This window comes from Balaenoptera physalus (assembly GCF_965194825.1).
Source record: "Balaenoptera physalus genome assembly, chromosome: 17".
Classification (NCBI taxonomy): Eukaryota; Metazoa; Chordata; class Mammalia; order Artiodactyla; family Balaenopteridae; genus Balaenoptera; species Balaenoptera physalus.
The window spans coordinates 5038640-5065198 of record NC_138895.1 but is presented as its reverse complement, the minus strand read 5'-3'; the positions used below and the strand labels follow the sequence as shown (position 1 = coordinate 5065198).

General features: G+C 43.5%; 1 protein-coding gene across 4 annotated transcripts in view; it reads right to left on the bottom strand.

Moving 5' to 3' along the window:
* LYN (LYN proto-oncogene, Src family tyrosine kinase) overlaps window positions 1-26559 on the bottom strand; it is a 110921-nt gene that overhangs the window by 39979 nt on the left and 44383 nt on the right. For 3 of the 4 annotated variants that reach the window (XM_082433018.1, XM_082433019.1, XM_082433020.1), the window contains exons 2-8: window positions 16883-17019; window positions 13808-13853; window positions 12871-12976; window positions 10981-11079; window positions 10756-10859; window positions 9302-9451; window positions 7851-8003 (exon numbers count right to left, since the gene is read on the bottom strand). In XM_082433018.1, coding sequence (XP_082289144.1) covers window positions 7851-8003; window positions 9302-9451; window positions 10756-10859; window positions 10981-11079; window positions 12871-12976; window positions 13808-13853; window positions 16883-17014 — 790 coding nt within the window. In that variant the 5' untranslated portion in view covers window positions 17015-17019. The remainder of the gene's footprint in view (window positions 1-7850; window positions 8004-9301; window positions 9452-10755; window positions 10860-10980; window positions 11080-12870; window positions 12977-13807; window positions 13854-16882; window positions 17020-26559) is intronic. The other variant, XM_082433021.1, reaches the window with a different exon arrangement.

The window sequence follows — 26559 nt, the reverse complement described above, 5'->3', positions numbered from 1 at the left end:
AGAGGAAACAGCTTGAGGGAGAAACTCCTTTCTTTTATTCCCCACCCCTTGCTCCCCCACCCCTCCCCAGGACAGACCACATCCTCGTATTTGTCTACGGTGCTTCAGACCAAAAAACCCAGACAATAAAGCGTGCCTGGGAGTCTATGAGCCACTTCTCACACTTGACGAAAATATTCACTTACTTAGTTAACAGGGTTACAATTTTTAATTTGTTGTTCTTTTTATATCAACGAGCAAAGCTAGCCAGCTGATTCCTTGAGAAGTAAAATCTAAATTCTGGCAGCTCTAAATTGCACAGACCTTGCTCTTAATGGGTCCCTCGGTCAGAATGAGACGTGCAGACACACACGGGAGAGGGGCATCCTGTGACCTGACAGCACCCACCAATATTCTTTTGGTCTTATTCCCCAGCATTCCTCTGCTAAATGCATTCAACAAATTGACGTAATTTCAGTGGCTAAGGAAGAGCTCCCTGGCTGGCAGCCAGAATCACAGAACCATGCTTGCACGAGATCCCAGATCAAAATTTTCTATTGTTTTCCTTTTCTCTTCTTTCTTTTCCTTCCTTCCCTCCCTTTCTTCTTTTCTTTCTTTAATACAAAACTAGAAGGAGAAAGGTACAATTAAAAAACAAACAACTTTCGATAGCAATATCCTGGCAGTGATAGTATGCCATAGTTTTGCAAGATGTTACTATTGGTGGAAACTGAGTAAAGGCTACATGGGACCTCTCTGTATTATTTCTTTTATATATACGATAGCTTTATTGAAATATAGTTCATATACCATATCATTTTCCCATTTAAAATATACAATTTGGGGTTTCCCTGGTGGCGCAGGGTTTGAGAATCTGCCTGCCAATGCAGGGGACACGGGTTCGAGCCCTGGTCCGGGAAGATCCCACATGCCATGGAGCAACTAAGCCCGTGCACCACAACTATGGAACCTGTGCTCTAGAGCCCGTGAGCCACAACTACTGAGCCCACGTGCCACAACTACTGAAGCCCGTGAACCTAGAGCCCATGCTCTACAACAAGAGAAGCTACCGCAATGAGAAGCCCGCACACTGCAACGAAGAGTAGCCCCCACTCACCGCAACTAGAGAAAGCTCTTATGCAGCAACAAAGACCCAACGCAGCCAAAAATTAAAAAATAAATAAATTTAAAATATACAATTCAGCACTTCCCTGGTGGCCCAGTGGTTAAGACTCTGCACTTCCACTGCAGGGGGCACGGGTTCAATCTCTGGTTGGGGAACTAGAATCCCACATACCGCATGGCATGGCCAAAAATAATATTAATAATAATAAAATAAATTTAAATAATTTATTTTAAATAAATAAAATTTAAATAAATTTAAATAATGACTTAAAAATAAAATATACAACTCACTGGCTTTTGTATATTCAGATTTGTGGCATCATCACCACAATCAATTATTAGGACATTTTCCTGGCCCCAAAGGAAACCCCGTACCCATTAACAATCACGTCTCCATCCTCCCATCCCCCAACCTGAGGCAACCACTCATCTACTTTGTCTCTACAGATCTGCCTATTCCAGACATGTCACAGAAATAGAATCACATGATACATGGTCCTTTGTATCTGGTTTCTTTCCTTTATCATCATGTTTTCAAGGGTCGTCCATGTTGTAACATGTATCAGGACTTTATTTCTTTTTATTGCTAAATAATATTCCATTGCATGGATACACCACATTTTGTTTATCCATTCATCAGCTGATGGACATTTAGGTTGTTTACGCTCTTTGGCTATTATGAATAATGCTCTTATTTATGAACATCTGTGTAAAAGTGTGTGAACAGATGTTCTCATTTCTGTATTATTTCTGATGACTGCACGTGACTCTATAGTTATCTCAAAATAAAAAGTTTAATTAAAAAAAAAAACAGCAAGAAACAGCTTGTGTTGAGGGGGGAATCCTGGGTAATTTCTCGTCTCTATTTCATAGCCTTTGCTCTAATTTATCATACTATCTTCATAATAAAATTAAGTATTTAATAATAACAACAGTTCTTAAATGCTGTCAATTGTATTAAATGCTTACCTGCATCATCTCATTCAATTTTTACACCATCCCTACAGGCTAGGTTCTATTATAACCCCCATTTCAAGTAAGCCTCTGCTATCTCTCCCTTTTCAAACATTATTAGCAAATCAAACAAACAACCTAATTTTAAAAATGGGCAAAGAACTTGAACAGACATTTTTGCAAAGAAGATATATATACACATCGCCAATAAACACATGAAAAGATATTCAACATTACCAATCATTAGGGAAATGCAAATCAAAACCACAATGAGACACCACCTCACATCCACTAGGATGGCTACTAACAAACGAACAAACAAACAAAAACTCCACCAGAAAATGAGAAGTGCTGGGGAAGATGTGGAGGAACGTTGGTGGGAGTGTAAATTGAGGCAGTCACCATGGAAAACAGTATGGAGGTCCCTCAAAAAATAAACATAGAACTACCATGTTATGCGGCAATTCCACTCCTGGGTGTGTACCCCGCCAAAAATGGCAGCAAGGTCTCAAAGAGATATTTTTGCACTCATGTTCACGGAGGCATTATTCACAACAGCCAAAAGGTGGAAGCAGTGTCCATCAGTGGATGAACGGATAACCGAAATCCATTGTTTATGGATTTCTATATGGTAATCTATATTCCTGTATAATTAATATTCAGTGGAATATCATTTGGCCTTAAAAATGGAAGGAAATTCTTACATACACCTACAGTATGGATGAACCAGGAGGACATCATGCTGAATGAAATAAGCTGGTCACACACACACACACACACACACACTCACACACACACACACACACACACAAATAACTGCATGATTTCACTTACCCGGGGTCCCTAGAGCAGCCACACTGTTAGAAAGTAGAGCGGTGGTTAACTGGGGCTGGGCGGAGGGGGCAAGGAGAGTTGTGTTTAACGAGGTTAGAGCCCCAGTTCTGCAAGATGAAAGTTCTGAAAATTGGTTTTACAGTGTGAATGCCCATACCAGTCCTGAACTATACACTTAAAAATGGCTACGGTGGTAAATTTTAACACAAACACACACAAACATGATCAACAAACCTATCCAAATGCTGAATTTCCCCAAGATTTTTAGCCTCTTTCAAACAGTCTAAATAAAAAGTAGCACTCTGGAGAGACCAATTCCATCTTTTCCATGGTCCCATTCTCCTCTCCTCTACACCTCAGTTTCTCCCAGGCACCACCTGGGTACACGTTAAATAAAACTCCTCTAAAATCAGCATCGACATTGAGCATGTGGAAGCCCATGAATGGGAGAGGGTGGAGGGGCGGGGGGACTTAGCACATCTGGAATTGGAAGCAAAGAGGTTTTCTCCATCCCAGAAAGGCCCAGTGGCTTGAGCTCCAGGTGACAATTTCAGCACAGCCTCGAGCCGCTGAACAGAAATTGGCTCAGAGGCTCAGAACCGGGCTGAGAGCAGGTCTTCTCAGGCGTGGGCCCTCCCCTGCTGCCTTGCTCTGAGGGCCTGTGAGCTCACACCCTCAGCGTGTTTGGCCTGTACGAGCTGGGCTGGCAGATGGCACCGGTGGGCACCCCCATGGTGGAGCTGGTAAAGGGCTTACCATTCCACTTGCTAGTAGCCCTCGGGGAAATTTTAAGAAAACACAAGAGGGCTATCACAATCTCTTCCTCCTGAAACTGGTAACTTCTCAGACCAGCCGATCTGATCTCTTGGGTGCAAACAGCATGCAGTTCAATGCCTTTATCCCACTTCACAGCTGAACGCAAGGAGGGTGGAACAGACCTCCACACGACCACTCCGTATGCAGGGTCACTGTTTCAGAGCAGACGAGGACACCCCAGCAAGCTCCCTCTACTTTTTTATCCTCAAGACAGATACGCAATGCCTTCGTCACCAAATATCCATAGGAAGGTCTAACTGGATTATTTATAGTTTGAACTTGTAATTAAAATTGGGGGAAAATCCACTGAAATATAGCTTCTAGTGACTATAGTCAAACATGGTAAGATGACAATAATAAGAAAAATAGAGCACACACAGAGCCAGACTCTACAGGAAACACTTCAGGTACATAATCTCATTCTTCCTTGCAGCAACTGATGAGATAGTTGTTTGCTCATTTTCCTGATGAGGAAACTGAGGCCAGGGAGGTCCAACTAACTTGTAGGTAGCTTAGCAAGAGAGCGAGTCCGAGTCTCTGGGAGGCCGGGGCAGCTGGCTTCTTCCCCGCCTTGAGTGACTCTGGGTGAGTTGCTTCCTTGCTTCTCAGGGCCCTCCCTCATTCATCGATGGTGACGGTGACTCCTCTCTTCCAGCCCTACTGCTGCGAGTATGTGAGACAGCGGATGAAAATGCACTTGGAATGTGTAGCTGGGACATTCTTTTCTCCTCCCCTCCCCCTGGACACTCATCTCCTCCCCACTCACGTGCAGAGAGGCAGGATGGACTTGGAGACCTAGAGGGCAGTGAAATGTAATCGTGAATGTGTATTTTCCTGCCAATAAGCTCACTAAAGACACGAGTCTGGAAAGGGGAGGCGAGGGACGGAAGGCAGAGTCCTGGTTCCCGGCCTGAGCGGGAGGTTGGAGTCGCCGTGTTTAGGGGAGGGTGGTCAGAGGACAGACGACTGCAGCTTTCACAGAAGTATGGCCTCTAAGAGGGATGAGAATCCAAATGAGCAAGTAATGCTGAAAGCATCTGGGGAAAGCTCTTCTGGATATTTACACAATTTTAAAGAATCTCCCTACTGATTATTCATTAGTTACAACAGGGAATTAAAAAGTAACATTCATAATGGAGAAATATGGTGGACCTCCTTAAAATCAAACAGAACATTGGCAATAATGGGACCAACCTTCATTCTGTGTCCCAGTGGACGCAGGAAGACACGGCATCGCTTAATACTTAGATGCTATTCGTGCCCAAGGGCGTAACCTGGACCAAGTCACGGGAAAAATCAGAAAATCCAAATAAGGGGCATTCTTCAAAATGACTGACCTGTCATGAATGATGGAGATGGGCTGGGGGACCGTTCCAGATTCAAGGAGACTACAGACAGGTCAACTAAATGCAAACACACGATCCCGACAGCCATGAGGACACCACTGGGACAATGGGGGGAATTTGGAATGTAGACTCTACACTAGACAGTGTGGACCTACGTGGAGCTTCCCGAACGTGATCAATATGCAGTGTGAGTTGATGGCCTTGCTCTTAGGAGACACCTGTGTAAGTACTTAGGGGTGAAAGTCATCACCGTTGCACCTTACCCTCAAGTGGCTCCATAGTAACAATAAAATATGTATGTGTGTGTGTGTGTGTGTGTGTGTGTGTGTGTGTGTGTGTATAGAGAATACAGCAAAATATTAAGTGGTGAATCTAGGTGAAGAATATACAGTGTTTATTATACCTGCCCCTATTCTGTGGATTTGGAAAAAATATATTAAGAAGTAACTGCAAATACCTTGGGGGAAAGTGGCAATAAAAAAATTTAAAAAAAAGAGCAGATACCAGTTTGACAGTTCCTTCAAAAGTTAAACATAGAATTACCATGTGACCCAGCAATTCCACTCCTAGAAGGATGTCTATACCCAAGAGAAATGAAAACATTTGTCCACACAATAATTTGCACACGAATGTTCAAAGAAGCATTATGCATAATAGCCCAAAGGTGGAAACAACCCAAATGTTCATCAGTGGATAAATAGATAAGCTGTAGTATATCCATACAATGGAATATTGTTCAACCATAAAAGACGAAAGAAATTCTGACACAGGCTACAGCGTGAGAGAACCTTGAGGACATCATGCTGAGTGAGATAAGCCAGACACAAAAAGTCAAACATTTGGGGCTTCCCTGGTGGCGCAGTGGTTGAGAGTCTGCCTGCCAATGCAGGGGACACGGGTTCGAGCCCTGGTCTGGGAGGATCCCACGTGCCGCGGAGCAACTGGGCCCGTGAGCCACAATTACTGAGCCTGCGCGTCTGGAGCCTGTGCTCCGCAGCAAGAAAGGCCATGATAGTGAGAGGCCCGTGCACCACGATGAAGAGTGGCCCCCGCTTGCCGCAACTAGAGAAAGCCCTCGCACAGAAACAAAGACCCAACACAGCCATAAATAAAATTAAAAAAAAAAAAAAAAAAGTCAAACATCTGTATGATTCCACTTACACGAGGTCCCTAGGGTATCACAGCCATAGAGGAAGGAAGCAGAAGGGTGGGTGTCCAGGGGCCGGGGTCGGGGGGGGAAGGGGAGTGTCTAGCGTTTCCTTCTGGAGTGACGGAAGTATTTTGGTACTAGATAGAGGTGGTGACTGCACAGCCATGTGAATGTAGTAAACGTCACTGAATTGTCCACTTTAAGATGACTGATCTTACATTACATGAATTTTACTTCAATTAAAAAAAAAAGGTGGATAGAGCAAGGAGGGGGAGGAGGTGATGATCTGGGCCGCAGAGTGGTGGCAAAGACACACTTAGAGCACGATCACACCCCCAGATCTGCGGGCCCAGCCGGAAACAGACTGCCAGGTACACACGCAGACCCCAGTGAGCAAGGTGAGGTTGTGTAATCGTGATTTACCTGAATTCCGTTATCATGTTCCCACAGACTTACAGCGCAGTAAGAATTAATTATATGCAGAGGCATATTTAAACGATACTTTGGCTAAAGCAGTGACAACAGAAGAAAATGGGCAAAGCTGTGATCCCAGGGGCCGAGATTTTAGAGGGAAACCTCTCCCTCGCAGACTGGCTGGGCTGGGGCTGGATGGGTTTTAAAAGCTGTCTGCCCCTTTTCTTTAGAAATCATGTTGGCTCTCACTCACACAGTGCTGGCGTGGAAACCATGATCCAGTAAAAAATAGTTTTAAAAAATTCTTTTTACAAAAGAAAAAGGAATTCACAGTCATTATAAAAGCTTTAGAAAAGACAGGTGGGCAAAAAGTACCTGCTGGAGAAAGCCACTGTTATCATTTTGGTGCTTTTCTTGCCAGCCTGAGAAGGCAGTACTTAACAGTAAGGAACGATTCTCTGATGGTGGAATTTTGAGTATCTTTACAAAGTTTCTTGGTGAGAAACTGCAATACCTGTGAGGCTTCCTATTAAGCCCACTAGTAAGGTTGGTCCTAACCCAACTGTACCCTTCCCTGAGATGCAAGCACATTCCTGCACTTAACATGTGTGTCCAGAGAATCTGGTGATGAGAGAATCACGGAAGAGTAGACAGAACCACCAGGATAAATGCCCACTGCCCCCTTCCTTGTAAACATTCATCCTTGGGACTTCCCTGGTGGCGCAGTGGTTAAGAATCCGCCTGCCAATGCAGGGGACATGGGTTCGAGCCCTGGTCCGGGAAGATCCCACATGCCGCGGAGCAACTAAGCCCGTGTGCCACAACTACTGAGTCTGTGCACCACAACTACTGAAGCCTGCGTGCCTAAAGCCCGTGTTCCACAACAAGAGAAGCCATCACAATGAGAAGCCCCTGCACTGCAACGAAGAGGAGACCCGCTCGCCACAACTAGAGAAAGCCCATGCGTCCAGCAACGAAGACCCAATGCAGCCAAAAATAGATAAATAGATAAATTTATGAAAAAAAAATTCATCCTGAAAGAGAACTACTAAGTCACGAGGAAGAGGAAGAGTCTAATCACGTAGGTTGTGTAGCCTGGTTCTTGGCACAGGTGGACAGAGGAAAACAAAAGCAGTGATACTTCTGAGAAAACTGATAGAAATCGGCCGGAGCCCTTATTTCTCCTGCCGTCGCCCCCAGGAGGGACTCTGGCTCCAGAGCCACACACTCACCCATCCAGACTTCCCCGAACTGCCCGGCGCCGAGCTTCTTCACCAGCTTAATGGATTCCCGGGGGATCTCCCAGGCATCTTTGTCCCACGGCTTCTGTGGTTTGGGACTAATGCATGCCTTCTCCAATCTTCTGCACAAGCCATCTGACTGCTCTAATTTGAAAGAGAAAATAAACGTGGAAAGAGTCGTCCCTTGTGTTTTACCAGTATCTATAGGGAAGTCCGGACTATGAGTCTTATCATTTTCAACTTGCCAAGGTCTACGAACCTAAGATGCTTATAGGGTTATCTTCTGCATAATCATGACTTTTGAAATTCTTAAATGAAAGACAATTTAAGACAGACTTGATTTTATTCATTAGTAATGCTAACCTATAAATATAAAAACAACAAAATGAACAGATAAACAAAGGCTGACACGTTGTCACACTTAATAGAATATAATTTTAATTACAGAGCCCATGTAAGCTCTCCAGGGCACATTGGCGGGAACTTGGTCACATCACCAAGGGGCCCCAGTGCCAGAACAGGGCCAGGGCTCCACAAGTCCTCAACACACATGCCAGATGGATAAATGGATGCGGGTAACAGAGAGGGAAGGAGGACTCCACAAAATCTGGGGTACTTGCTCTCTCCATATTTTGGGACCTAAGCAAATTTTATGCGTAATCCCTTGGAGCAGGTTGAAGAGATAAGCAGTAACAAGAGTTGCCCACTACAACTGGCCTCAAACACACAGTCATGGGTTCAGCTTAGCCAGGCTATAGAGCAGATTGGCGACAGAGGACCACTGACAGGCCACTTCTAAATATTTTGGTGTTATTGTTATTTCTGTTTTCTTTTACCAAGAGTAATACGTACTCGTGGTATGTACTTTACACACACATAGACATGTATACACTAGGACACAGTTCTACAAATTTGTATTCCTACTCCAGATATTTAAAGATGCATTGTAAAAATACGTACTATGCGAAAATAATATCCATTTTTCTCTTTGCAGTTCTGGAACATTAACTCTTAAACAGCACAAACTAGGTGGGAAGGACTAGGATAATTATTCACAAAGATCAAATCTGACTTTGAATATATACTTATAGATTAATTTAGAACCAACTATAGAATATCATCCTCCAACTTTATCCAAAATAAATATGATACATAAAACATTTTATTCAACATAGTATTGGAAGTCCTAGCTACAGCAATCAGACAAGAAAAAGAAATAAAATGAATCCAAATTGAAAAGGAAGAAGTAAAACTGTCACTGTTTGCAGATGACATGATAGTATACATAGAAAATCCTAAAGATGTGACTAGAAAACTACTAGAGTTCATCAATGAATTCAATAAAGTTTCAGGATACAAAAAAATTTAATATAAATGTTTGACACCATATATTTATCATAATAGATGTATCTTTTCTTGTCTGACCTTGCATTTTCACTTACTTTGGTAATGCTTAATCATGTCACTGATACAAGGAAAAGTGATTCGTGGGGAGATGTAATAACCCCCATTGTCCAGACTTCTGATTTTGTAGTGCTTAATAACGTCACCATGCACGGGGTCATAATCTCTGACAGACAGGGAGTAACTTCCTGTGGGGTAAGAAGTACAAGCAAAGATTACACTTACATTTTGTAAGTAAGATTGGCATTATGGGGGAGGGGAGGATTGGGAGTTTGGGATTAGCAGATGCAAACTAGTATGTATAGGATGGATAAACAACGAGGTCCTACTGTATAGCACAGGGAACTATATTCCATATCCTGTGATAAACCATAATGGAAAAGAATATGAAAAAGAATATATATATGTATAAGGGAATCACTTTGCTGTACAGCAGAAATTAACATAACATTGTAAATCAACTATACTTCAATAAAATATTTTTTAAAAGGTTGGCATTATAGATACTGTGGACATATTTTGCCATAAAAATATGCAAAATATAAATTGAGCATGTATATAGTGCATAATTTTAAAGTCATAAAAAGTCTACTTGACAAAGCTAGTGTTTTGTTTGCTGTGAAGCTTACCAACACACTTTTTCTTCTTTGTGATGGTTTTTTAAAAATTATTTTGCTGAATTGAAAAGTTATTTTGATTTTCTTTCTCTTAAAATTTCAAGTTTTATACTAAATAATAATTTAAGAGGCTCAGTAAACATAAAGCATGGTAAAAAAATAGCCATAATTATGTCTGCTTTTATGTTACTTTTAGTAGCAAAACTAATAATTTAAGCTTCTTATTTGTTATCAAACTATAAAACTTTCACTACCAGAACATAGTACAGGCATATCTCAGAGATATTGAGGGTTCAGTTCCAAACCAGCTTAAGAAAGCAAATACCCTAATAAAGTAAATCACACAAACTTTTTGGTTTTCCAGTGCATTAAAGAAGTTATGTTTACACTGTACTGTAGTCTATTAAGTGTTCAATAGCATCAGTTTAAAAAACAACATATATGCTTTAATTAAAAAAACATTTTACTGCTAAAAATTGCTAACCATCATCTGATCCTTCAGTGAGTCATAATGGTAACATGAAAGATCACTGATCACAGATCACCATCACAAATATAATAATAAAGAAAAAGTGTGAAATACTGCAAGAATTACCAAAATGTGACACAGAGACACATTTGCTCATGAAGTGAGCAAATGCTCTTGGAAAAATGGCACCAATAGACTTGCTCGATGCAGGGTTACCACAAACCTTCAGTTTGTAAAAACCTGCAGTATTTGCAAAGCACAATACAGTGAAGCCAATAAAACGAGGTCTGCCAGTAATTGACTTTTTTTCCAAAAAAAATTCTTTTTTTTTTTCAGAATTCTAGAATCGTTTCTAAGAATGATTTCCTAAACAGTGTTTTATAAGAGGCCTTATGTCACTTCCCACCTTTTAATGTTTCACTTTCTCTGATAAGAAAAGCTCCAGCGCTGTTCCCTGGTGCCAGAAGCTGCCTTTCTGCATCTTTCCTGGTTATATCCTTGAAAAACCATCTGAGAAGACATATTAACATTTCATGGGTGTTTTAATCCCAGGAAGGAAAAAGACGAAGAATAAACAAGAAACCCAGAGCGACAAACGGAACCATCGCAGACGACACGGGAAAGGACTCACTCTTCTGTTTCCAAGGTGTTGACTTTGGCTACGTAGTTGCTGGGGATGAAGCCTTCTCTCTTTGTCGAAAGGGATTTAGCTTTCCACCATTCTCCATGCCTGGAATAGAAACACGCATCCAAAAGGGTTTGTATTCAATGACTCAAGAACTACAAGAGCAGTTGTCTTAATGTGTCTGTCTTGCAGGGTGAGGGAGGGCGGGGAAGACCCCTGGAAACCCAGAATCCAGGGAGAAAGTTCATGCTTCTTGCTAAAACATAAATACGTTCAGTGATGGAAGCAAAAGAAAACAGTCTCACGACTGAAGTGTGGGTCGCTGTGCTCAGAGCTGCCCAACGGGAGTTGGTGAAAATGGTTCCCATCTTGCAGAAACGAAAAGTTCACAACTAAGAAATGCTTTAGGGGTCCTTACAGAAACGGGAGTCAAGGGAATAAAGGGCCATAGTTCCTATGTTATAAACTCCTTTGTTAAAACGTCTCATTTCCATAGACACAAGCCATGGGAAAAAGAAATAGAAAACCATAAAATAACCCCAAGCAGCTAGGCCTCATCACCACACTCTCACCTTCTGTGAGAGGCGTGGAGTGGGGAAGGGGCTGGGGAGGGAGGAATGGATGGGTCCCTGTGAGCCGCAACTATGTTCCCCATCAGATTCCCACACCCAGACGGGACCCTCGTCTGCAAGACGTGAAGGACAATTACAGCTGCCACCAGGCCGTGGTCCACTACATGCCTGTGCCACGTTTATATATATGTACACACATAACCTTCACATCAACCCCATGACAGAGGTATTGCCGTTCCTGGTTCATAAGTGAAGACACTAAGGTGTGGAGTGGAAGTGACTCGTCAAGGTCACACAGCTATCAGGTGGCAGGGCCAGGATTTGGCTCAAGTTCACACTCAGCCAGGAACTGACAACTGCTCTCAGCCACTCAACACCATAAACTTAATCAGGGTCTCCCTCCTCCAACCAACCAAGGGTGTCGCGGTTGGCAGGCCAAGGTGACGCCATATGAAGGATTACTAGAATTCTTGGAGTTCATTATTCTCAGCACATTGCTGAGCCCTGTGGTCTGAGCAGGGCCACAGGTGTGCGAGTCAGCCTGGAGGGGTCACGGAGATGATCTCCAAGCATCTTCACAGAAACGCTGAACGCTGAGTGGGGACTCTCCCGAGACGACCACTGCTTCAGCACCACGCCCTGAGGAGTCACACCCAGTTGGACCCATACACCCAGTCTTAACTTGAGTAAAATAACGAAATAAAAATGGTAAGGGGCTTCCCTGGTGGCACAGTGGTTAAGAATCCGCCTCCCAATGCAGGGGACACGGGTTCGAGCCCTGATCCGGGAAGATCCCATGTGCCGTGGAGCAACTAAGCCCGTGCGCCACAACTACTGAGCCTGCACTCTAGAGCCCGCGAGCCACAACTACTGAGCCCACGAGCCACAACTACTGAAGCCCGCGCACCTAGAGCCCATGCTCCGCAACAAGAGAAGCCACCGCAGTGAGAAGCCCGCGCACTGCAACGAAGAGTAGCCCCTGCTCGCTGCAACTAGAGAAAGCCCACGCGCAGCAATGAAGACCCAACACAGCCAAATAAGTAAATAAATAAATCAATTTTTTTAAAAAATGGAATTTAAATAACATGCAAACGCCACATAGACCCAGACCTCTTAAGGCAGCACTGATGGATAAGGAAAGAAAGGGAAATCCCTAGGGAAGTGCTCACAGCAAAGCCTAACAGGAAAATCTCTCCAGCCCTGCTCCCTCGGGCAGCAAGGAGGCTGGGGGCCCCATGCCCACCCCAGAGGGGTGTCTGCTTCACCGTGCTGCTGGCGGCCAAGCCAGGGCGGCAGGCCGGGGGGGATGCCCGGGCGCACTTACTCCTCCAGGACTTTCATCTTCTCTCCTTTCTTGAAGGACAAGTCGTCTGGGTGGATGCCATCATAGGGGTACAATGCGACCACGATGTCTCCTTGCTCCTCTGGATCTGAAAATGAAGAACGCAAGTGAAGACCTTTGAGAATCCACAGCAGAAATGTTGTAACAAATTGTCATGGGGCACAAAGGATGCGGTGAGGCGCTGAGAGATGGGCAGCTGGAATAAAGACCCGCTTCCTTCCTAGTGGGGCTCGGGGCCCACGTGGTCCATGGTCGGTCACATACTGCGCACACCGGTACAGTGTTTGTTATCTCAAATCACATAGACCTACGACCACAATAACTTCCAACTCTAGGTTTAAGAAATGATACACCCATGCTCACAGCAGAGTTATTTACAAAATCTAAAAGGAGGAAACAGTCCAAACACACTGTGACGAACGGATAAACAAAATGTGGTCTATACATACAACAGAATATTATTCAGCCTTAAAAAGGAGGAAAATTCTGACGGATGCCACAACATGGATGAACCTTGAAGACATTACGCTAAGTGACAAAAGCCGGCCACAAAAGGACAAATACTGCTTGATTCCACTTAGGCGAGATTCCTGGAGTCGTCAAACTCATAGAGACAGAACGTAGAATGGCGAGTACCAGAAGCTGGGAGGAGGAGGGATGGGAGTTCCATGTTTGATGGGCACAGAGTTTCAGTTTGGGATGAGGGAAAGTTCTGGAAATGGATGGAGGTGCTGGTTGCACAACAGTGTGAAGGTACTTAATGCTACTGAGCTGAATACTTCAATGGTTAAGATGATAAATTCTATGCTATGTATATTTTTTCACAATAATAAAAAAAAAATCAACAAAAACACCCAGGACAACTACTTTACAGAGGCTCTAACAGTAAAGAAACTTCCATGCTGCCGTGAAAACATACCTTTATTTTGAAACCTCTGTCCCGGTAAAAGCTGAGAGTCTGCAACCTACGAGAGAATATTTGTTAGAAACATACATTTTTATGTTTAGCTTTTTACACTTACATTCGTGTTGAATGTTGCATCATTTTCTAGCAGAAGCGAATGGGGTTTAGATTTGTTAATTCATTAAGCCAGAAAGAAGAGGAGTACCGAGGAGCAGTCCTGTGGAGCTGCGTCCTGACCTCCACAGCCCAGGGAACGGCTTCTCCTTCTCCAGCGGCCATGGGCCTGGCGGCAGGAAATGACCAGGGCTCTGGAGACTGGCTGCGAGCTGCTGACCCAATCAGCACCCTCCCTCTGATTTGGTACCAGACCCCTAATATCATTGGGGGAGGCAATGTGCCCAGCTAAATGGTGATGCTTTCTGATTCTCCGGCATTCTGTGCAGATGCAGAAGGAGTTTATCTGCAAGCAGGTTGTGTGGGGCTTTGGGCCTGACTCTCGTATTCCCTGGCCCTCTTCTTTCTGCCTAGAAGAAGGTAACGAACTGGGGTCTCAGAAATATGGAAACCAGTCACCAGAGACAGCAGAGAAAAAGATAGAGAGGGGCCCTGGTGACCTTGTGGAAGTGCCACCCGGCCCAGGACTGCTGATCTTCACAACTCCCAAACTTGTCTTAAAAACTTCAGTCAGGGCTCGGTCTCTAGCAGCTGAGAACAAGTGCTAACAGACCCAGGCTTCCTGTGGCCGACCCTGATTCTGTTATGGGGACAGATGGCATCTCTGTTATTTTAGTTGAGAGGTGAATTATCAGGAAGGGTCTGGTGGCACAAAGGCCACCTCAATCACCTTTTAAATCAAATCCCTTTTTCCCTCAGTGACCGGGGGGAGGATGTGTAAGACCTCTTGAGCTTCTTTTAGAGAAGGTACTGTCAGAGGCTTACACCCACAAATCATGTTTCTCCTTGATTAAAGCGATTTAGTGGAATGGGGACCAAAACAGTTTGTACTGAAACTTAAATTTCTGATGAAAGTCAGCCCATAAAATCTCCGGGGGTGGGGGGCATTACGTTTTTCTAGTATCAGAAAATCTTGGGTCCATATTATCCTTCAATGCTGATTTCAAGAAGCTTTACACTGATTTTTAAACTCATTTAGATGTGCATAATTAGGATGCATGATCAACTTTAAATGAGTTCGAGGAAACAAGATGAGAAACTGATTAAATCATTTTGAAAGCAGCAAGCTGATTTTCAAATATCAAAGAGTCCTTAGTTGACAAATGTTTTAACACACTTTTTATAAGACCAAAACACGTGTATGGAACTCATCGATCATCACTCTTTTTCTTTAAAATGTCTTTTCCTTAGAGTGTTGTTGAATTTGCCTCAGTTCAGCCTTGATGTCACATCACACCGCCTGTAATCAATCCAGGGGTGGATTTTGGGCACGTCTGGCCGGAGCTGGGTGTTATCTATGGAATAAGGCCAACTGTCTGGTTCGTAAACAAGGGCATCTGTGACCACAGAAGGCACAAGGAAGCGTTCCCGGTGTGTGGGACTGAGCTGAGAGGCTTCCAACATGTTTACTACTTCTGCTTTCTAACTTAACTTTTGAACCTCCTTTACTCTTAAGGAGAGGGAAAACGGTGCATAAGTTTGTACTGTTTTCCTTTGCTTTTCTGAATAAAGGACATCTTCTTTCATCACGTAAGAAAAATGGGGGTTTTAAAGCATGTAAAATCTATAGCACATGATACCAGAAAAAGCCAGATCCTTTTTATGAGAACTTTGAAGTCTATAATAAGAAAACTATTTGTGAGTCCAATTCCTGTATCATTTCACTTTCTATAAGTCATATTTCCATAGACTAGTTCCACATCTATACCTATTTATGTGATGTTTTTAAATATTACATTTATATATTTATGCTCACCAAATTATTAAAGTTATCAATAATCTTACACATTTTAAGTTTCTATATATAAAATTACAATGTTAATGTATCTGTCTAGAAATATCAAGTATGGTAATTAACAGCATAATATATTCACTCTTCATCTCCACTTCTTTTTAGGAAGGCCAACAGTGACTTACCAATTTCAATAGTGACATGTGACTTTGGCACACGTCAACCTGCAGCATAATGGGGAATGAGGGGGAGAGGGCTGGCAGAGGGCGTGACAACAATAACATACTTCTGGAATGCCAAGGCATTCAAAAACATGTCAGATTAGAGAAACTATGAAAACTCTTAATGAAGGCATTTGGGCTAACGTGGAATAAGCTACTTCTAGCTTAAATGCTGAGGAATTCCATAAAAACCAGGCAATGGGAGATATACATACATACATATAATGAGTGAATAGATGGAGAGGATATAAAATCTGAAATAAAGTGCATTTAAGGTTGTAATTATCCAACTTATTATTATTATCCAATTAATAATTATCCAATTAATTATTCCTCTCTCCCATGAAATGCGGCATTAGTCCTTCATCTGCCAAGCATTTCTCGGATGCATCAAACAACATATCACTCATATAAAAATGTTGGTACAGATATCTGTGTAAGGTTAGAAGGCAGAATTAGTTATGCTTTTAAAAAAAAAATCTTTTAATTCTCTGTAATAAGTCATGGCAACTTCAGTGTTTGTACTATTTTGAATTAATTAAAGAACAACAAGATGGGATAAAGTATGATACACCAAAGGACCTATTTTGGCTTCTGACTTGAATCCAGCATTTCCTTCTAATCTCACTATCTATCCTAAGTCACACCAGCTCAGATGCATATCTTTATATATAAAGAGTGGGTCTTCACACCAGGGATAGGAAAGGTGATTATCTCCACACATAAGAAGGTGACCAAAGCCCTCTTTATTGTACATTAAGTGGCCTGGTTATCCTGAAAATATTTATAAGCTCTTTAAAGGATTAAGTTACAAAGCATATCAAAAATTATTGGAGGCCCAAGTAATTGACATGATTTTTTTTTTTTTTTTTTGGCATGCACATGGTACAGATTTGGTGTTTAAATTACGCAGCCATGCTTTGATCCTGCTGTGGGAATGCTCCCCTGAGACTATCTACTTACTGGCCTTTGCTGTTTATTGGACGTTGGATCTCTCACATAAATAGTTCGGTCAGTATTACGTACTGGTTGAGTCTTCAAATCTATTCCATCGTCTTTCAGATTGTCTTTCCTTTTTGATTTTATACATCCCATAGTTCCTGTTGGAATACAAAAGCCATGGCATTGTTTTACCATTCCAGAACTGGCTTCAAGCCACCAAAATCTCTCCATTAACGAAGAGTTAAAAAGTACGCTTTTATTCTTCATTGCAGATGGTTTAACAAACTCAAAGGTGGATACTGTTGACAAACTGGCTGCTTGTTCATACATTTGTTCATTCATTCATTCAAAAACTATTTATTGAGCATCAGTTTTATGTCAGCAAGATATAATTCTTGCCCTAAAGACACTCATATTCTTGTGGTGAAGATAGGTGAATTAAAATTACAATACAATGTGGCAAGTCAATGACACAGGCTGCGCAGGACATAGGAAAAGACATCGCACTCAGGCAAGAGGAAAAGGATGTGGGCAGGAAAGTGTCCTGAAGGAAATGCTCTGTGAGTCAAAATGGGAGTGATGTCAGCCAGGTGGCAAAGTCAGTACAGGGATTCCAGGAAGAAGGAACTTCACATGCAAAGTATTGGCCCTGAGATAACAAGGCCCCTTCAGGGAACTAGTTCAAGCTGACCCCCTCAGGGAACAAGGAGGGAAGTCCAGGAGTTGGGCTGGAGAGGGAGGTACAGACGAAGACAAATGTCACTGTGCAAGGTGAAGTGAGGCGACCTGGAGCTTCAAAGGCATAGAATCTGCCTCTAACCAAAAGTGGCTTGGGGCCTGGGGCAATGGTGGTGGCCTTCACCAAGACTGGAAATAAAAGAGGAGGCACAGGCATAGAGAAAAGATGCTTGCAGGCACACCCAAACAATCGCATCCTGTATGCTTCCCAGTGAGACTAGTGAGCCTGGAGACCAGGAGAGACGGCCGGCCGAGCCAGAGGCACAGAAGGGTGCCGTCAGCAAGCCTAAGGCTTCAGGGAAGAACCGCCGACAGAGGGGGGGGCTTGTGCGGGCAACCAGACAGGCGGAACCACCCCTCTGAATGCTAGACTCCTATTCGTCTATTCAGTTAACACTAGGATGTGTAGAGCGCCACCCAAAGCACTCTGGGGACTCCAAAGATGATTTTTAAACTGAAATCAGATGAATATTGCCGTGCAGTACAGCCTCATGGTCGAATTTATACACTGAAAACAAAACAAAACCTGTTATGAGCTCCATGAGAAGGTCTTAGAGGGCAGAGTTCCCAAACCTGAAGGCACACCAGAATCGTCTAGGCTCACCTGGGCCCGGGGAGGGGGGCGGGGGGCAGGTGCTCCCCAGTGATCTGTGTCCTTCTGAAACACTGCCAAGGGGGACCCCTGCCTAGAACTTCAGAGGACGATAGACGGATGGTTCCGCGTGGGGAAGGCGGGCGGTGGGAGCTCGGAACAGCTCCTGGCGCACAGAGAAGCCTCAGGGGCTCTCCTCTGAACTGTCATCCTTTCTGCATTGTCGCCCCAGCTCATCCTGCGTTTGGTCCTGCAGGCTTCCAGGAGGTCTGCGACCTTCACCTTGTTCGTCATTTCATTGGTTGACGTAGGAGGCCTCTAAGGACAGTCACACCCCTTTCTGAAACTAGCGAGCTGTGGTTCCCAAAATAAAGGGGAAGCAAGTACTCCTTTGACTCAAAATAGCACAGTTTTTTTTTTTTTTTTTTTTCATCTGCTAAAGTTTCTGAAATGGAGATGGGTTTTCTAGTTGATCTGTAAATAAACAGGGGAGTTCTTTTCGGACCAGGCCCACCCTCATCCTCCAAAGAAGCTGTGTTTAAACCATCCGCATTAAAACGGGGATGCCTGAAGGAGGGAACTCGGTAGCGGAAAAGGCCACCCCGCGCGGACCCCCGATTGCGCCCCGAGCTGCGAGGGGAGGAGCCCGGCGGGTGCCCAGGACGCACGCGCGCCCGGCCCCGGGCAGCCCTGGCTCTCCCCGCGCCCGCTTTTCTCCCCAGGCCCTAGCCGGCTGGGTCACTCTCCTTTTTCCAGATCTGGACCCAAAGGTTACCTCCCCAACAGGTCTTCCCAACCACCCTACTGAAGAGGTCACCCCTCTGCCCGCTCCTCACGCTTTACACTCTCATTTTTCTTACTAAGACGGCCATTCCGTTACACGTGGGTTTCTTTAAGGTCAGCTCCCCAGACGGAACCGAAGCAGACGGGCCGGGCTCCCAACCTGCCCCTTCGCTGCAATGTGCCTGCTCAAAGCAGGTGCTCCGAGAGGGTTCACGGAAAGAAGGGAGGGACCAAGCGCTCTGGCTGCTGCACGGGGGGCTTCCTGTGTGCTCATCCCAGCCCCTCCTGCTCGAGGTGGGCAAGGAAAGGAGGCGCCCCCGCCCCAGCCGTTGTCGTTTTTATTAGAGACAGAGGGACAGAGACCTCTAGCACTAACTTCTAGTTCATAGGAAGCACAGAGGTTAGAGGAACAAAATGATCAGACAAATCCACGATGTGCCAAAAGCTGGGCACCTCAGAAAGGACAGGGGAGGGGAAGGGGCGGAGCTCTATCTTGAATGAGCTTTGAATGAATGGGGGGGGGGGAGGGGGGAGGACATGGCTGGATCCTTGGGGGAATCTGAATACGTGTGAACGTGATCGTGGGCAACTGTGCGCTTTAAAGGCGTGATGACGGTACTGCGCTCACGCCGGAGAAGGTCCACATCCGAGGAGATGCACGCAAGGCGGGCAGGGATGCAAGCTCAGGGTATCTGCAACTTTCAACACTTCCGCCAAAATGAAAAAGAGAAAGGGGGCCGGGGGAACAAGAGGAGGGGACAAATGTGGCAAAATAGTAAAAAAAAAAAAAAAAAAAAAAAAAAATTAGTGAATCGATGTGAGGGTATTCTTTTTTTTCTGTAGATTCGAAATTTTCAAAATAAAAAGTCGGATAAGGGAGAAAATAGGAGGATGGTACGAACAACTTGATGAAAAAAAATTTTTTTCCAAAATATTAGGAACCCCTGTAGTGCGTATGTGTGCGCGCGCGCGTTTGTGTGTGAAGGCAGGAGATGAGATTAGAAAAGCGCTTTGTGGGTCTTAGTTACAGGGCGCAGAGAGAGGAATCGCTGACCCAGACCTCTGAAGGGGTGACGGCGATGGTCCGAGGGCCCGCTCCGTGGGAAGGAAGACGGAGAATGAAAATAAAAAGCAGGCGGATGTGTGAGGAGGTGATATAATCCGCAGATGATCGTTTATTTACGCTTATGTCATGATTTCCCCTCCCCCATCACATGGATAATTGAGAACCAAAAGGACGTACGGTAGAGGAAGACCCCAACCCACGAGCACTGAGCTCTGAGTTTGGGTCCCTGCAATTCAAACACTCCAGCAAGAAAGCTCAGAGAGCATCTTGTTGCGTCAGGGGATAAACACCACCCGCTCACGTCAGGTCCTCAATTCTTTTCACTGTACGAAGGTACCAGAAAAGCACAAAACACACGCGCCCCCAACAACAACTGAGAGCACAGTTACGTGTTTGCAAGTGACAGGAGCTACGCTTTACAATGATTTACACCTTAGTATTTTTTCAATTAAACATTTGTAATTTTCTGAGCATCTCATTTAATCCTCGAAGAAACCCCATGACCCAGGTATTATTAACCCACTTTACAGAGAAGTAAACTGAGGCTTGGAGAGATTAAATGGCTGGCCTAAAGCCATTGCACAAGTGAATGGTGGACTCACATAGCTTTAGCCTAAAGTCTGTCCTTTTTCTTTTTTTTTTTTAAATCACCATGTTGCCCAACAATGGCTATTTTGAAACATGCATTTTATCTCCTTATTAATAATACTAAAGAGATTGTTTTTATAGCCTCTTCTTTCTCAAAAGGATCTGAAATGCTTTTACAAAAAGTGAGTTTAATAAACTGGAAACAGAAAACTCGAGGCAGGGAGAAGAGGAGGATGGGATCTGGTACTGCAGATGGCAGTACCCGGTGGGCACCAGATTTGCAGTAGCAGGCTTCCTGGCAGGAGGAGCCAGAGGAAAGCCCGCATCATCACGCTTTCACCGGGGAAAGAGGAAGCTGACCTGGTCCTCACCAGGCAGGGAGGCCCCGGCATGAGAATTCTAAAGTTTTGTATGGTGGGCTTTACATAAAGTGCTGTGGATGATGTAGATGACAACGTCTTCAATTTTTTCGTTTGTTTGTTTAACAGTAAATGAAGGCACATTTTACATGTGGAGACTTTGAGTTACTCATAATAATACCTGAGTGTCTGACATGCAAATACAGCCCTGGGATGTTCACACATAAGCTCGAGTAGGTGATCTAATGAAACAGAGACAGTGGGCAACCCTCTGTCACAAAGGGAATATGAATGAATGTTCATATCAGTCTTATTTATACTACAGACAGAGACAAGGTGTCCATCAATAGGGGAGAGTCCATTAAATGAGACCAAACTGACATATTATGAGACTGAAGTGGGTTAAAGAGAGAGATTTGTATAATTTGGATGTTCTTGACCACCAATCATTATTGACTCAAAAAAAATCATATATATCAACCAATTTATATAACCAATCAGTATATACATATATATATGCACACACACATACCCATATATATTTAATGTCCACAGAAAAAAGTCTGAAAGGATACCCACTACCGTGTTGGTTGGGTTCTGAAGTCCACTTGTAAGGTGCACAATCGTATACAGAAATTTTCTCTTAAAAATTCCTAAGGAAGACACCACAATTTGCAAAATATTTTGGAGTAAAGGACTGTGAAGTTGGATTGCTCAACTCAGATCCTGGGTCCCTCAATTATTAACTGTGTGAACCTGGGCAAGTGGCCTAACCTCTGTGCTTCAGTTTCCTTCTGAAAAAATGGAGATAACTTCATCGAGCTCATTAGGTTGTTACGAGGATTAGATGAGTTAAATCAGTTAATATTTGTAAAGTGCTTAGACGTATACTTAAAGCAGCACACAGTAAGAGCTAGATACATCTTTGTTAAATACATAAATAAATGTGGTCCAAATGCCAGTTTTCCCTCCAACATTGGAAGAGAAACAATCCCATGATGAGAAGCACAAGGAAACCCCACCTCACCCCAAAGAGGGAACGGCAGAAGCACATCTCCCATCTCAGCCTCAGGCTGACACGTGGGCCACTTGCATTTTCTCCCTCTCTGCCCCTCCCCTCTTTTGGGCAAGGTACCCTATATGCCATGTTACTCTGCTGTCCACTTTTATAACATGATGACCTGAATGTAAATGTGTGTATTACTCTGTCATTAAGGGAGAAGCGAAGGAATTGTGTAGTGAAAGAGGTTCCTGAGTTTGGATCTGTATAATATACATTTTGGGTAATATTTTGTTATTCATCATAAGTTTCACAAGTTTAAAAGATATTCCATCATGTCTATTTCAACCTGAAGTCCATACAAATTCACCTCCCTCTCGGCTATACAAAGATTTTTAAATCGCCAATTTCTCATATTCTGAGAGCTTAAAGGAATCAAAAACAGGAAATTGGATGCCACTTCCCCTATAAAATCTGAATCCACGTTTTAACAGCTATTTCACACAATCCTAGATCTTAAAATTTAAAAACAAAGGTACTAGAATTTAACCCCTGAGAACCTAAATTTCTCACCTCTACAAACTGCTACAAAAGAAACTGTTTTTGTTTTCATTTTTATTACGATTTATGGATTTTTTTTTTGACAACTGATGCATTTTCTGCCTTTATCCTAGCAGCCAAAAAGAAATTAGAAACATTTTTTTCCCACTTCGCTGCAACTTCCCAAGCTGAGCTCGTAAATTTGCATTGCGTTTTCCCAGCAGCGAGTGAATGACTCATCCACAGGCTCTGAAGTCTCCCTGCTGTCGCTGCCCTTCTCTCGCCTGACCTTGCAACATCAAGTGGTCGTGTTCTCGAGTAACCAGAAACATCTCTAGGGTAGGAGACAGACGGCGCGTGGGAAAAAAGAGGAGGGCGTGGAATTGCTTGCTGTGTGTCTGGCGCAGCGCGTACCAGGATGACACCCTGACAGATGGACCTGTGCCTGGCGATCAAACGTCCCCGTTAAAGTGGACCTTGGCCCATCGGCCTTGAAGCTGCACTTCTATCCACCCAAGCCTCCTGCATGACTGTGGAGGGAGCTCATCTCCAAAAGAGGTTTCTGAGTTAGGCAGCCTAGAAAGAGAAAGGAAGCCCCAAGGACATGGAGATGGGTGGTAACGATCCCCCAGACAAAAGTGGCCTTGAGCTTCAAAAGTAGGTTGAGTTTGGTTCAAGGGTCATTCACAGGGATTCGTCCTAAAACAATTGTTATCCATGCAGTCTGCGACCAGTTGCATAACTCAAGGGATGTACTTTGCCCACCCAAACAGAAACCTTTTAGACACCCTTTGATTGTTTTCCTTCTTACTTTACTTTCAAGGATGAGACTTTGGAAGCTTTTTTAGAGAAGCAAAGTCCACGGAGGAGTTGCGATGCTTTCTCCAAACTACTTATCAGAAAGAAAGGGGGTCAGACAAGCCTCACAGTTGTCCTCGGGAGGGCAGAAGAGGAGAGAGTGCCAGAACTAACTCCGCGACCAATGCCATCACTTCCAGCCTAACTAGTTGTCTTTTGTCAATTTTCCTAAATTCCTTTTGCAAGAGATAGAATTGAAAAGGGTATAGCCAGACTCTCTTTACTTAGGCAACTAAGGTTTTTGTTTCTTATACACCGTGGTAATCATTTTCATACATTCTTGATATTTTTCCTCAATAAAATCACCCAGAAAGCCATTGTCAACACAGTTGGAAAGCTGGTAACCCAGGTCCACCTGGCTCCAGAGCCTGGCTTTCTTACTTGACCAGCCTCTCCTATAAAGCCCTCCCTAAGGTCTAAATACCTTATGAAACAAGAACACTGTCTTGGGGCAACTAAGTCGATGTCATTTTGGTACTTGGCAATCCCCAGCTCCCAGTTCTTCTCTAGGTTCCAGGTCAAGAGCAAGGCTTTGACGACTTGGCCCACAGAGCTGCTCCTGTGGTATGAATGTCACCTCCAGTCTGTGACTAAGGTTGAGCCATCGGGCTTCCCCTTGAAGGAAGGGCGATGGGATTTAAAAGAAGTACTTTTTGATTTACAAGAATGAGAAAGAGGAGCCTGAAGAGGAGAGCATTGGAAAGACTGGGAAAGACTGGGAGAGAATCAGTGTCCAAGGGGTCAGCCATCCCCATCCATTTTTTTTTTAACTGAGCATCTCTGGCTTTCTTGCTTCTATGTCATTTCTTTATTATTATTATTATTATTTAATTAATTTTTATTGGAGTATAGTTGGTTTACAATGTTGTGTTAGTTTCAGGGGTACAGCAGAGTGAATCAGTTATTCATATACATATATCCACTCTTTTTTAGATTATTTTCCCATATGGGTCGTTACAGAGTATTGAGTAGAGTTCCCTGTGCTCTACAGTAGGTCCTTATTAGTTGTCTGTTTTATATATAGTAGTGTGTATACGTCAATCCCAATCTCCCAGTTGATCCCCCCCCCCTTACCCCCTGGTAACTGTTAAGTTTGTTTTCTATGTAGGAAACATCCACTTTTCCTATTAAGAAGCAGCTGGGGAAGGGGGTGGGGTGGGAAGTGGCTTCAAGACTATCTGGATGGTTCCAGGTCCTCTCCCTGCTTTGTGTCTCCCACACGGTGGAGCACGAAGGAAAGGAGGTGTCAAGACAAGCCTCCCCTCACTCAGCCTGTTGAAGGTTTGAAGGGGATCCAGGTGTTTCTGACTGTCCTAATGTGATCCATTTGCTTGCGGGGGTGGGGGGCGGGTGTCAGTGTAACGTTCCCCCCAGTCAGCAGTGCCGGTCCTATCAGCAGGCACACCAAGAACATGGAAAGAATCTATGGCTTCTTTCTCCCCAAGTAACACAAGAGAGACCTGCATCTACCTACATCCTGGAAAGGAGCAGAAGAAATGTGAAGGACCAAGCTCTTCTCTTAAAGGAATAGACTCATGATGGAAAAGAGACTATTTAAAATGGAAAAGATCTGAACCCACTTGGCAAACTGAAGGCCATTTTTCCACCTGCTGCTACTCAGAGCGCTGGAGAGAGAAGAGTTAGACAATGTGAAGCTTGCTTTCTTGCTTTCTTTGCACAGCTGAATTGCAATTGTAAAGTCTGCAAGCCTGCTACACACAAGATGCAGTAGGTTCTGCAATTAGATAGTGGTGATGGTTTTACAACTCGTGAATACACTAAAGACCACTCAATTGTACACCATAAAAGGGTAAATTGATGGTATCTTAAGTGTATCAATAAAAAATTAATTTAAAAAAGTTACCCCCCCCCCCCGGGAAATGAGAGCTCCACTGCAAGTATGGCTGATTTCTTCTTCATTAACTTTTCTTTATGCCTTTGTGATCCAAATCTGATACATTTTAATTTATCTCGTGTTTGCTGATGTCTTTATCTGGTTTGAAACCATTTCTTTATTATGTGCTTTAAGACACAGGCACGACTGCAGGAAGACCCAGGGGTTAGGAGTCAACTATAACATGAATGTGTAGCATAAAAATGTAAAGCTAACCTGACACGAAGATATTTTGAAATAATGATGCATAAATACAGCAACTTGACTGCGTTTATCAGAGCTTTAATAAACCAGTACAGTTTTAATCACTACATGTACTAGAATAAGTCCAGAAAAGAAGTGCAAGACAACTCCAGAGATAGACGAGGTTCAAACACCTGGAGGTTTGGCGTCCAGGACAGAGAAGGTGGAAGAGTAACTCGGCTCTTGCCTGGAAGAGAGAGCGGAGAGGTCACGAGAGGTGCAGGGAAGTTAGGAGTCGGGACGCCTGACTGCGGGGTCCAGCCTGGACTGTCCTATAATGATGGACAAAACCACTCCCGTCTGTGGCCTCTAATCTCCTCACCATGAAATGAAATTTCTGGGCTTGGCAGGAGAGAGTAAGTGATAGTCTTCACCTTGACAACACTTATCAAGGTCTTTAAAATGTATCCACTTCCCAACACATCCTCACCTCCATAAATAAGTGATTTTTAAGAAAATAACTGGGCAGTTACACAAAGCTCTGTAGAAAAGGATTTTTATTGTGAGACTGTTTGTAATACCATCCAATTAGAAATAGACTTGTTTGACATGGAAGCAACCTAAATGTCCATCGACAGACAAATGGATAAAGAAGATATGGTACGTGTATACAATGGGATATTACTCAGCCTTAAAAAAGAATGAAATAATGTCACTTGCAGCAACATGGAGAGATTATCATACTAAGTGGAGTAAGTCAGACAGAGAAAAACAAATAGCATATGATGTCACTTATATGTGGAATCTAAAAAAAATGATACAAATGAACTTATTTACAAAACAGAAGCAGACTCACAGACTTAGAAAACAAACTTATGGTCACCAAAGGGGGAAGGTTGCGGGAAGATAAATTAGGAGTTTGGAAGTAACATATACACACTACTATTTATAAAATAGATAACCAACAAGGACCTACTGTACAGCACAGGGAACTATACTCAGTATTTTGTAATAAGCTATAATGGAAGAGAATGTAAAAAAAAAGAATATATGTATATATATATAGTATACAACTGAATCGCTTTGCTGTACACCTG